The 12,694-nt window shown below is 33.9% G+C and overlaps 1 protein-coding gene across 1 annotated transcript; it reads left to right on the top strand.

Annotated features, from left to right (window-relative positions):
* Positions 1-9: 9 nt before the first annotated feature.
* On the top strand, positions 10-12,191 carry LOC138323030 (telomere length regulation protein TEL2 homolog). Its single transcript, XM_069267350.1, is given in 21 exon segments — positions 10-513; positions 1,458-1,649; positions 2,094-2,248; positions 2,587-2,682; positions 2,685-2,733; positions 3,151-3,253; positions 3,979-4,047; positions 4,263-4,404; positions 5,107-5,243; positions 5,631-5,713; positions 6,271-6,357; positions 6,727-6,815; positions 6,962-7,053; positions 7,509-7,625; positions 7,786-7,857; positions 8,558-8,805; positions 9,030-9,136; positions 9,782-9,839; positions 10,029-10,144; positions 10,532-10,614; positions 10,993-12,191. Coding segments are annotated over 21 exon segments (2,487 nt in total). The 5' UTR covers positions 10-151; the 3' UTR covers positions 11,023-12,191.
* The last annotated feature ends 503 nt before the right edge of the window (positions 12,192-12,694 follow it).

A 12,694-nucleotide genomic window follows, 5' to 3' on the forward strand; every position in this document is an offset into this window, starting at 1 on the left:
GGTGGTTACCAAGCACTAATGAGCATGCGCAAAGGTAAAATATGAAATCTTACTTCCGCTTCCTGTTGCAAACACATGTGTTTGTTTACGAATTTACGAATTTCTGTGGTATTCGAGAACACATTTTAAATGAATTTTAAAACTTTATATCATGTCAGACAGCAGACAAGAAGTAAGAAGGTTTTGTAAGCAAATAGAAAACACAATCACCAACCCAAAAGGAGAATACGAATTATTACAAGCACTGACAGATATCAACTGTCTATCTTTGGACTTGGACTCAACTGACAAAATAGAATCTTTCCAGTTCAGTGATTTACACACTGCTAAACGGATTTTTAAACAAACATTTTATTGCCACATTGGATATATTATAATCAACATACTTTCCCTTGATTGGATTCAAGTGTATTTCAAAAATGGAGAAATAAAAAAGAATTTTGATGACTACTTTTTGAAGACAAAAAATTCTGGAGCATTTGTTACTTTAGCAAGGTGTTTAGCAGAGTCAAGGTAATCACACATTTGTATATTGTAAATTTTAACTGAATGATGATTTATTCCAGATTAGCTAAATATTTGATTCAAGATAATTTCATTAAAATCATTTTGAAACTCGTGGACAAATTAAAATACAGCTATATATACTGTACATCATTTACCCGAACCACATTGTCAGAAATCACTTCACTTACTCCACACATTATGGTCAGATGAGGCTTACTTCAGCGGAGTAAGTTAAGTGAGACCACCCATATTGGTTTCAGATGCTTAAACACTGTTTAACTCATCCAATCGTGCAATTTTAAAATGGGCCGGTCTATAGTCTTTGAGGCCAAAAAAATCATATGCATGTTTCAGGTTACATGACTGAAAAAAATAGGGTAGGTCGGTTGGGAATTTATTTTATTTTATTTTTTTAGGAGAGGTGGGGGAGGGGTTGAGTTGCTTTATTACTACATTACAAAGTAGGCTGGCTAGAAGTCTTTTATTTCTCATTACCATAATTGAACTTTATCTGGATAAACTTAAAGCCAGCGTAAAAATCTAAATTGAAAACTTCACACACTACATTTTTGTTTTCAAAAAGTGTGATAAAATAGGTAAGGTCGGAGGTAAAAACTAGGGTAGGTAGGGTACCTGAAACATACATATTTTTTTTTTTGGCCTGATTTACGATGTAGACAAGTCTAAATTTAGTGTCTTCAGAGGGTGAATGAATTTCCTTGTAATAGACTTCCTATAACTTTATACATGTACAAGTACACCCGATCATGACAATATGTACAGTATGTCTGCATGCCATGGAAAACTCATTTAAATTTATTTTCAGGTTTATCTAGACCTTCAAAAATAGCTGTAATGGCTGTTGTCTGCAAAGTCCTTGCATATTTTAAAAAGACCTACATGTTTATATGTCTGTAATGCCTCATCACAATTTATATATATTTGATTAGAGCTGGAGTTAAACAGAACAAATGTGTGAGACTGCTGGAGGATCTTCTACAGAGACGGTGCCTGGATCACATCGTGGTAGAGTATGGCCACTCTAACATTCAGTCAGAGGAACAGTTCATTGTGGACGAGTTCATTACAGCTCTTGTGTCTTTTCCTGACAAAGCAGCAAATGTTCTTCAGACCCAGAGCAGGTATAAACAAATTACTAAGTTAAAATTCTTTATCAGGTAAAGACTCTTATTGAGATCTAGCAGGAATTACTTTCCTGTATTCATATCGGATTATGAGGGCTGAGGAAACTCAGATCAAAATAGGTAACAGAATATAAAATATGTACATGGTCATCTCTTAATTTTCAGTTAAAATTTATGATATCTTTTGTAATGCAATGTATCATGACAGAAAAGACTAAAGTTGCTTGATATAGTGAAAAGACCTTTGTCAAAAAATCAAATACAGTAGAAGGTGTGTCAAATGATACCATTTACGTGTCATATATATTCATTCAAACAGTTTGTGTCGTTATTCATTTGGGATTTAAGTAGTTCAGTTTTGATAATACATTTTATGTAATAGTTTTAGTGTATTTGGAATTTGGAATTTAACTCTATCTATTTTGTTTCTCCTTGTGACAGTGACGTGTTCCTACCACAGCAGTATATACCACTACTAGGATACACTATACTTACTAGTCTGGAACATGCCTGTGGACGTATCAGGAAAGGACAAGATGTCAGTCTTCAGTTTGTGGGACAGTTGTGTGCTAAACTATCTCTATCAGGATTTGCAGGTATGATGTGAACCATTCATGATCTGAAGAATAACCCGTATAAAATATTGTGATTTGTACCATTTTATGATATGAGAATAACCCTCTTGAATTATTGAGGTCTTTAAAAAAATAAGTTATAAATTCATTCAGATATTCACTAGTCATGGGTACAATCTGCCTACACTAAAAGAGGACGAGGCGAATTGTAACCTTTGGCTAACAATGGTGATTTATACAATGATTTATACAATGCCACTGTTTCATGTTGTCACCACAATAAACTGAATTGTACAGTGCAATGGCTTTCTGTCATTTCAATTTATGAATGTTTCATGTTGTTAATGATTGATATTTAGAGTTACTATGGAGGACATTGATGTCCCGTATGATGACTGAGGTACAGAGAGACTTTATATGGAGTCGTGTATGTGAGAGACTGATAACAGGCATACCCACCGAGGGTTAGATATTGTACTGAGTACAGTGCTGAGGATAATACCTTGGTAGGTTGAGAAAGAGTACCATTATATCTTATTTAACAAACTAATTTGTATTGTTTGTGAAACATGTCAGACACTTTCAATTAGGTGTATTTCAGAAGATGGGATGTTTTTTTTATGAGAAAGAATACATAAACATGTCCCTTTGTGTTCCAATAAACAAATTTATGTATGGTGTATTTACATTTTGATAATTATCTAAATTAAATGACACAAAGCTTTAACATGTGAAATTACATTGAGAGTGAGAATTTAATTTTATGATGGAGTTATGGCCCTTGGAACAGTGTAAATAGTCATAGTGATCATAGTGATATTTTTAGTTCTTGGGTTTACAGAAACTATAGGTTCCAATATGTAATGAATACCTAAGGTACATGTATAGTGTTGGTCCAAACCAATGATTATTATGTTCCAAAGGTACGGTATTGTGGACAAGTTACTTGGGGACTGTATCCTGACTAAACACCGCGTGGAGTACCTGATGTGTACTAAGATGTTACTACTACAGTATACCGACAAGGTCAGTACCATGTCTTCATCAGAAAGACTTTCCATTACAAATCAAATCACACAATGATCTGTAATTATGACATTACTTTTAAAACTTTAGAATGTTGGTTAAAGTATATACCCTGTGAATTTTTCTAACAATTTACTTACATAATTACATAATTAATAAATTACTGTATATAGATTATAAAATTGTTTTTAAATGTTCTTCTGAAGAGAAGCATTTCAACATGGACAGATCTCAAAAAATTGACATCAGGTTGTGCTATTACATATGGCTGTCATTTGAGCTTCAGATATTGAGAATTATCTCCTGCTTTGTCTTTGATTACCTTAAAGTGATTAGTCGGGCAAAGAAAACCAGTCTAAATGCGTTCATTGGCCTTCCAAAAGTTCTCACATATTAATACGACAGCCAAGTTCTGCTTACGTTTCCCAGTTCTGACCATTAAAGTAAAGGAAAGTTGAAAGCATTGAAAGCGAGGCTGTGTGTAAATGTAACCACGGACATAGTTAAGCGGGAGGACGTTTTAGGATTCCTATACTTTAAATTAATTTCTTCGTACGCAGACAGATTTTGGCGAGATTTTTTATTTTTCTATTTCATAAGAAATTATACTGGATACATTCACACCATTTTTACCAACTTTAGCCATCCTTGCCCGACTGTTCACTTTAAATGTTGTCAGCATTTTTTTCTCATATTAATTACTAATTACTGTACTAACATTGTAGGTAAATGTTGTCCACAATATTCTAGGATACTTTGCCACTTCACACACCAGACGTCATTTACTAATCAAGGTAAGTAAAACAAATGATGATGAATTAAAATGTCTTCAGTTGTTTAACCAGATTTGCTACGTAAGATCATAAATTCATGAAATGTACATCTTATGTAAAATATTCATAGCTTTATAGGTTTGTCTTATTGTGTGATTGATTGAAAAAATGTTAAAAAATAAAAGAATTTGAAAAAAAATATTGATGAATGACCTGTTTATATATTTGCTCTACAGACGATGAAGGAGATGCTGAGGGTTTGGGGAGATGGAAGTGCTTTACGACACACGTCAGGAGAACAACACCGCTACATCACTACAGCTATACTGATCTGTTGTCACCACCTCACAGAGCGAGATACACCCGCACACAAAGATGGTATGCATTTATTAAAAATTCTCAATGAAGTTCTTTTATACATTTCTCAAGAAATGTTTCTTTCTGTCAGTATCACATTAGTCTCTCTAGGATTTCTTGTTATATGATGTTTTATGAAGATATAACTGACAAACAATTGTGGTAAAGGTCTCTAAGATACATACTGTATTAGATGAAAATCACTATTATCTTGTTTATATACAGGTACACACTATAGGAAGACTTGCCACCATTCTCTAGAATATTGAAATAATCACCAAAATTTGGCTTGATAATTTTTGTCACTATAAAAGTCGTAAATTCCGTCTTATTCTACTACGGGTTAAGGAGAAATTATTTACTGTATTTTTGCGCGTATAGTACACACTTTTTTTTCATAAATTATTAAGTGAAAAGTTGGGGTGCACACTATACGCAGGTACAAGGCATGGCCAGGTCCTTGGTGATGATCACTGACAGGCAGGTCCTAGCTAAAGTGTGCAGTAACATTTTGTACATGGTGTCGTGATAGGGTTATGATTAAATACGTGGACCTTTAAGTAATATTAGATCTTGTTGACATCTTGAAATCATAGTGGTCAGTCTAAAGCTTGGGTAATGTGTTGTTTATTACTGATTCTTGCCCTGTATTTCGATTGATGTGAAGAACTACTGCACATATGTTTCATTAATTCCTGTGTTTTTAATTGCATTGGTGGGTAGAACTGCTGCGGCTGCTGATGCCAGGAGTTCAGTGTCACCTGGGGATGTCTGACCACAACACTCGTTCCCTAGGGATGGTGGTGGCCAAAACTGTTACCAAGGTGATTGACCCTCATGGACCAAAACTGGAATATGAGGTAAAAAGTTAACTGGAGCAGTTTAACTTTGTTTGAATATTAAGACCCATGCAGGTGTTCAAAAAGTGATTTAACTTAATCATTTGATTAACATGTATATGCATTGATTTTGTTACTTTGAAAACCAGTGACTTTTCCCTTAAATTATTTACAAAACACCATTTTGAAGTTCTATTAAAGTTTGTAAAGGTAGTGTCACTGGAAACTTTTTGAACAACACTGTTGTTACATATGTGAAGAGAAATTATGTCTGATTAACCATATACCAGTTGTAGTTGACTGTTACCAATAGGAGTGGCCAGATAAAATTGTGATCATTTCCAGTAAGTTGTGCCTACATTGTGTTGTTGATCACAGAATAACTGATATCTTGTATTTCATTGACAGCTTGATGAAACTGATGAGTATGTTAGCTCCCTACTGTCAGACACAGCTATACCAGAGGACCCCGCCATCACAGAATGTACTCAGTAGGTTATCACCAGTCTTAGATATTACATGTATTCTCTCTTATTATATATTACCTATAATACTGGGCCGTAAAATCACCAATTCAGATTGTATGATATCAAAAATGGTATACATTTGCATTTTGACTTTACATAAACAAGATACACAGAAAAAATGGTTATAATAAATTAAATATAATGGCAATGCTTTTAAACCTCCTGCCGAATAAATTCAAACTGTGCAGAATATTCCAATGAAGTATTCAGTAAACACAAAATATTTTAGTTGATCTACTTCCCACATTGTTAATTCTACCAAGTAAATCAAATTCACTATCATGTCTGGATCCATTGTTAAATTATAAAACAAGGGAAGTAACTCATTATGATTTACGAAAATCAGCTACTCACTGAAAGAGTAATAAGATTCCTCTCATGATTATAATGTTAATATGGTAATAATTACTGTCCTTGCTAGTGTGTCCTTTTGGTTTCTAAGCGTGTTTCTTATGAACAAGAGATGTCATGGAAATAAGTAATAAACTGGAAATAGTATAAAACATCAATTCTGTGTGCAGGGAAGTTGAGAGGATGGAGATGGTGCAAGATGATATCAATATAGAAATGTCTGCTGACCAGCCTCAGCAGCAGTCTGATCTCGACAGGTAGGCTTCAGTTGGAAAGTTTAGGGGAAGGTAGTGTGCTATTACAGTACTAGTGGGTATGGTATTTCTCGCCAGGTAAAATTGTGTAGGATAGTGATTTGCATTCAAGAAATTCAAGATTTGGTAGCAATGTAAATACCAGTACTGGGTTGTTTATGCAGATAAACTGAAATTACAGGTTTGTTTTCATGTAATATTCAGTATAATATCTTGTCAGTTGTATATATTTACAAGTTTATCACGTACATACATGACCATGATATCACAGTCTTAATTTAAATTGCTATACCTGGTCTAGTAACAAAGCATTTAGAACCAATAGAATTTTGTGCTCTTAACAGCTATTCTCGGAATTTATTTTGTTGTCAGTGATGATGACTTGGAACCATATGACATGTCAAACGATGTGAAGGTCACCAAGGTCAAACGTCCAAAATACCTGAGGGATTGTATGGAAGGTAAAAAAATCAAGTCATCTACAGATTTAATTTTCAGATGAAGTTAAGAAATATAGGTTTTCTTTTTTTGCTTCTTTTCAAAATCTTCTGTACACTACTCTGTTGTGATATTGATAATGAATAAGATTGTTTGATTTTGCCCTAAGGTCTGATCTGCGCCGGTGACCCAGAGAGAGTAGATACTTGTCTAGAGGCAGCAGATGGATTGATAAGGGCTTTACCTGATGGTCTAGCAGAGGTAAGAAATGCAGCACTGAGATAATAACCATGATAACCGTAATCGACCCAATAAGTGTCCAGAGCACTTGAATTAATGAAAAAATTAGGATATGCTTAGTAGGACCAAATTTGGAATTACCTTTCACAAAATCATAGTGCAAAAATCAAGCCATCAATCAATTGGTTTATGTATTTTTCAGTCAGCATTTAATTTAAGGTAGGAAAGTAAAATTGAGGCTTCAAAAAAGGGAAAGCAGCATATAGCTAGGGGTAGGGGCATTTATTTGGTCTAATACGACAAATGCTTGCCTTTTACATTCAGTAGTTGAATGTATAAAGGCCAGCTACATACATTAACTACTCTAGTGTAATCCATTGCATATTGTGATCTGTCTACATGTGTACGTGCGGGGAGATAATTGATCTATTTACAGGTATGAAAAGTAAATAAATTATATTATTTTTCACTTCTAGGTGTGTGAGGAGTTTACTAAGATTCTCCTACATCTATCAGATAAATCTTCCAACCCAAACTTCACCAAACACAGATTTAGTGCCATGGTAGCTCTCACGGTAAACACACCTGTCCAGGTAAGTGTTTGCACAGGTATTACAATATCCCATTCTCTGTCAAATTTCCTCTAAGAAAGTTATTTGTTATGTGTGTATAAAGAGCTATGCTTTTAGTTAAGTAATTTCTCTGATCCCCAGGAATAACGTGTTTTACTGTATTTGGTGTTTTGTTTTACAGTGTGCCAAGTATTTAACCCATCAGTTTTATGAGAGGAACTACAATCTACGCCAAAGGATGGACATTCTAGAGGTAAGGGATTAAAAGGTGCCCTCTGACACTTATGATCCCATCTTTCATCTTGTCATCATTCCTTTAAAAAACGATAAAGGACTTCTTTATAATAAGTTAAAAATTCTAATTTTAATCAGCTACTAATGAAAGAGAGCAGAGTTTGTAATGTGGTGACCTGCACTAGATCATAGTGTCCACTTTCAATTTAAATGGAGATTCCTTCCATATACCGGTACTATGTGTACAGTCTTATGGCAGAAACATAATATGTGTCTACACCTTCTAAATGTTTGATGTTAGTACAAAAATGTGTATTGGAACCATGGTGTTATGCAGGATATTCCACTTGGTTTAAATAAGGAAGTACAAGTATGAAAATTAACTTTGTAACAGGAGAGGAGAAAGTGTAGTGGTCAAACTATGAGATTTAGGTTCTATCAAATATACCTGGTGCTAAATACTGTAGTTAACTCATGGTGAATTAATCATGTTTCAGTAAAATTAGTCCCACCTTTGAGTGATTTTGACTACATACGGTCTCACTAGAAATACAATATCCCAATTATTGGAAGTTGAACTAGTCACACTGATCAGTTGATGACATTTTAAAACCGATACATGTACCTGGTCACTTTTGACAGACCCTGTGCAGTCCTACTACAGCTACCGGTACATACCTGGTAGTGCCTTCAGTGATCCTACTTTACCTTCCTTCCAGGTACTTGCCACCAGTGCACAGGAACTTTCCCAACCTAACCAGTCTGTACCGAAACCTTCCAATGAGATTGTGGCCTCCTCCTCTACACCTGACCCAGAGGACTGGCATAGTGTTGTACAGCGAAGAATCGAGAGTAAAACCCGCCGATTTGTGAAGGGTCCCAGTAGGCCTGTACCAGCCCCACAAATCAATAGGTTTGCTGGAGTAGCTGGGCAATTCTTCTATCCACTGATGAAACATTATGACAGGTGAAGGGTTATTTTAGGTTCTAAAAGATACATGTAACTTTTTTTTGCATCTTTGCAAATTTTTCATGATTTTCATGAACTTCATATAATGATCATTTGCTTTGTAATACAAATTAGGATATACAAACTGTGCAATTTTGTATTGAAAATGACATTTATTATGAGAAGGTACTGTTCCTAATGTTTGCAGTAAAAATTCTTATTTTCATTTTTGAAATTTCCAGGAGAGAAAACACTTTTGATCTGATAGGAGAAGACAGCCTTGTGCTAGGCAGACTGGTATACACATTGGGTGTAATCATGTACTGTGCTGTCAACACTATGGTAATGATATTCTATAATTGTGATGTTTTATTATGTACAATTAACTACAACTAAGGTCAATTTTATATTTGTATACAATAAAATACTTCAAAGGTAAATATGATTAATTACATAAAGCCAACCATGGAAAAAAATTCAATTTAAAACTAGGGCTATGATAATATTGCCATAAATAAAATGATAACAATCTTCTTTAAAGATGCTCCACCGCTGACAAATGGTATTTTTTCACTATCAAAAACAAGAAACACAAAAAAGCAGACGATTTAGTATTTTTCTTCAGTTACAAAAGTTACTTACTTTACACCACCACCATTGAAAAGTTTGAGCTTCTTATTTTACTTCAAGTTAAAATATGAAAAATAATTAATTGCATCCCGAAAAAATTCTGTGTCACTATATCCTATATGGAATGAAGTACTGATTGCGCATGCACCAAAGGCAAAACAAATTATTTTATATTATTTGTTGTGTTGATTAGACATATATATAAACGATAAAACACCAATTATTCTTCAAATGATTAATGTCATTTATGCTTCTGTCGGCGGTGGAGCATCTTTAACAGATCCAAAATTGTTTACATTTTGATATTGTTTATATACTGATACTAGGTAGTCAATGTATCACATTGTTTGTCCAACAGGAAGCTAAGAGATGGGAGCCACCCTACTTGAATATGTCTGGGTTCTACGTCTTCATACAGACAGGTAAGTGAATTTTATTTTCAAGAAATTACTTAATTAAATGGTATTATGATCAGTAATGATGTTGTTGAGAATGTGACAATCTTAATTGTGCAGACTTGCAGACGGGTATCTTAAACTTAAACTTTTAATGTTCTTCTGTTTCAGCAATTGTACGACTTTCTAGATTTCCTGTCTGTTTTAAAATTTCAGAATGGTGTGTCACGCTATATTGTTTGCTGTTTCCATGGTGATGCTGTCTGTTCCTGCCCATATTCTCCTGTCTGACCTCCAGACTGAGGTCATGGAAATGAAGAGTTGGCTTGAGGGTGAGTTTCACCTTTGATCCTAGTGTCAGTTGATACAGAAAGAGATCACCCTATGCAAATAAATTATTATCTACTAAATACAATTCATGTTTAATTCATAAATTTATTTCTGTTCCATATCTTTTATATTGTATTTTTAAGCAAAAACAATATATGTGTTGGTAAAAAAGTGTCTGTTTTGCTTTTTAATATAAAGACAGTTGTGTAGTATAGGTTTAATTTAGTGGGAATCACAATATGAACCTGTGCCATCCTCAATACTAAAGGGGTTACAATCACTTTACACCACTTGAGGATATAAACCTGTGCTAGGGTGTTTATATAAAATACATGTAAGTAGTTGTATCAGATTATTGATGGGAAAAACAATATTTTGTGATGTTACAGATGTTGTTGAGAAATCCATTGATAAGGAATCTCGCAAGCTTGCAGTTCAGTGTCTCATGTTGATGGAGAATGTCATCAGAAAGGTTAGAATCTGTCAATTGAAACAGTAATTTTCTATTGGAAACAAAATATTGTTGATTCTGCTATGAGTTTATCATAGAAATTTATAAAAACCAATCTAAATTTTTATACAAAAGATCTAGACCTTTGATAAAGTTTTTGAATGATGTAGAAATTTTAAAATCAGACAAATACATTTAATTTCAAATAGATTTTGAATGTCTAATTTCATTAGATGCAACATATTTCAAATATGCCATAAATTAAGTACTTAAGTTTTCTTGGTAATGAACATCATCTCATTTAATTCCAATTAACTGGAATTGCATTTAAGTATTTTTTCTGAATCTAATGTTATTGATAATAAGAAATTTTGTTCATACTTTGGTTTTTTTCTTCAGGAATTTCAAGAAAGAGTAGAAAATACCTGAACATTTATTGAAATACACAGATAATGCCATTGTAGCCAGTATACCTGATGTTGGACCACTCTGATTCTGTGTCTTTGCTGATCTAAGTCTGCTCTGTGTAACCATAGCAACTGCCTTTATCGGTTCAATAAATCAGAGTTTAACAAAATTGGACTGGAGGATTCGTCTTGCCATGAGATAAAACTAAAACAGAACATAAATTGGACTGGAGAATGAGTGTTACCATGAGATAAAATTCATAGAGTACATAAATTGGACTGGAGAATGAGTGTTGTCATGAGATAAATTTCATAGAGACCATAAATTGGATTGGAGAATGAGTGTTGCCATGAGATAAAATTCATAGAGTACATAAAATGGACTGGAGAATGAGTGTTGCCATGAGATAAAATTCATAGCGTACATAAAATGGACTGGAGAATGAGTGTTGCCATGAGATAAATTTCATAGAGTACATAAAATGGACTGGAGAATGAGTGTTGCCATGAGGTAAATTTCATAGAGAACATAAATTGGACTGGAGAATGAGTGTTGCCATGAGGTAAATTTCATAGAGAACATAAATTGGACTGGAGAATGAGTGTTGCCATGAGGTAAATTTCATAGAGAACATAAATTGGACTGGAGAATGAGTGTTGCCATGAGATAAATTTCATAGAGAACATAAATTGGACTGGAGAATGAGTGTTGCCATGAGATAAATTTCATAGAGAACATAAATTGGACTGGAGAATGAGTGTTGCCATGAGGTAAATTTCATAGAGAACATAAATTGGACTGGAGAATGAGTGTTGCCATGAGATAAATTTCATAGAGAACATAAATTGGACTGGAGAATGAGTGTTGCCATGAGGTAAATTTCATAGAGACCATAAATTGGATTGGAGAATGAGTGTTGCCATGAGGTAAATTTCATATAGACCATAAATTGGATTGGAGAATGAGTGTTGCCATGAGATAAAACTCGATCATACAGAACATTAGATGTCCTTCTGTCACCATGATACAGACTATTCGTAACTATCTGAGCCACCACACCCTGTTTGATGTGGTGAATGCATGGCAGCGCCTGCTGATCCTACATACAGAACATTGTTAATCAAGTGAAAAAAAAGTGTTACATACATATCTGATAAATCATTATTAAATTATCTCTTAGAATGACAATATCTTTTGTGTTTTTTGTTTTTTTTTCACTATTTTATAAGTGTTTCTGTTTCAGTCCATGTTTCAATCCTTTTATATTGAATATCAGGTCATACTATTGTTGCTAATGATTGATTCTGAATAACAAAACATGAATCAAAGAAAAATTCAATCATGCATCTCATTGACCAATATGTAAAGCAAATTAAATCGCCAGGGAGGGTTTTGAATATTTGAATGGAAAAAAAAACTTTTTTATGGAGGTGTGTATACACCTTCCATTATGCGGTTACCGTGTTTTTCATTTTAACCGGAACACTATACCTTGGTAATCCTATCGGCAATCTCCGTAACTACGGGAGATAACTTTTACACTGTGTATTGTAACGTTGTGCATTGCACAGAGGTCAAGAACTGTAGGGGATTGTCTGTTCTCGCATGCTTCACATTTGCTACACATACTTTATTTGATTTGGTTTATTTAGTTTTATGTATCAACAGGATCATCAATTTATTATTCCCCAAT

The sequence above is a fragment of the Argopecten irradians genome, chromosome 5, assembly GCF_041381155.1.
Source record: "Argopecten irradians isolate NY chromosome 5, Ai_NY, whole genome shotgun sequence".
Lineage (NCBI taxonomy): Eukaryota > Metazoa > Mollusca > Bivalvia > Pectinida > Pectinidae > Argopecten > Argopecten irradians.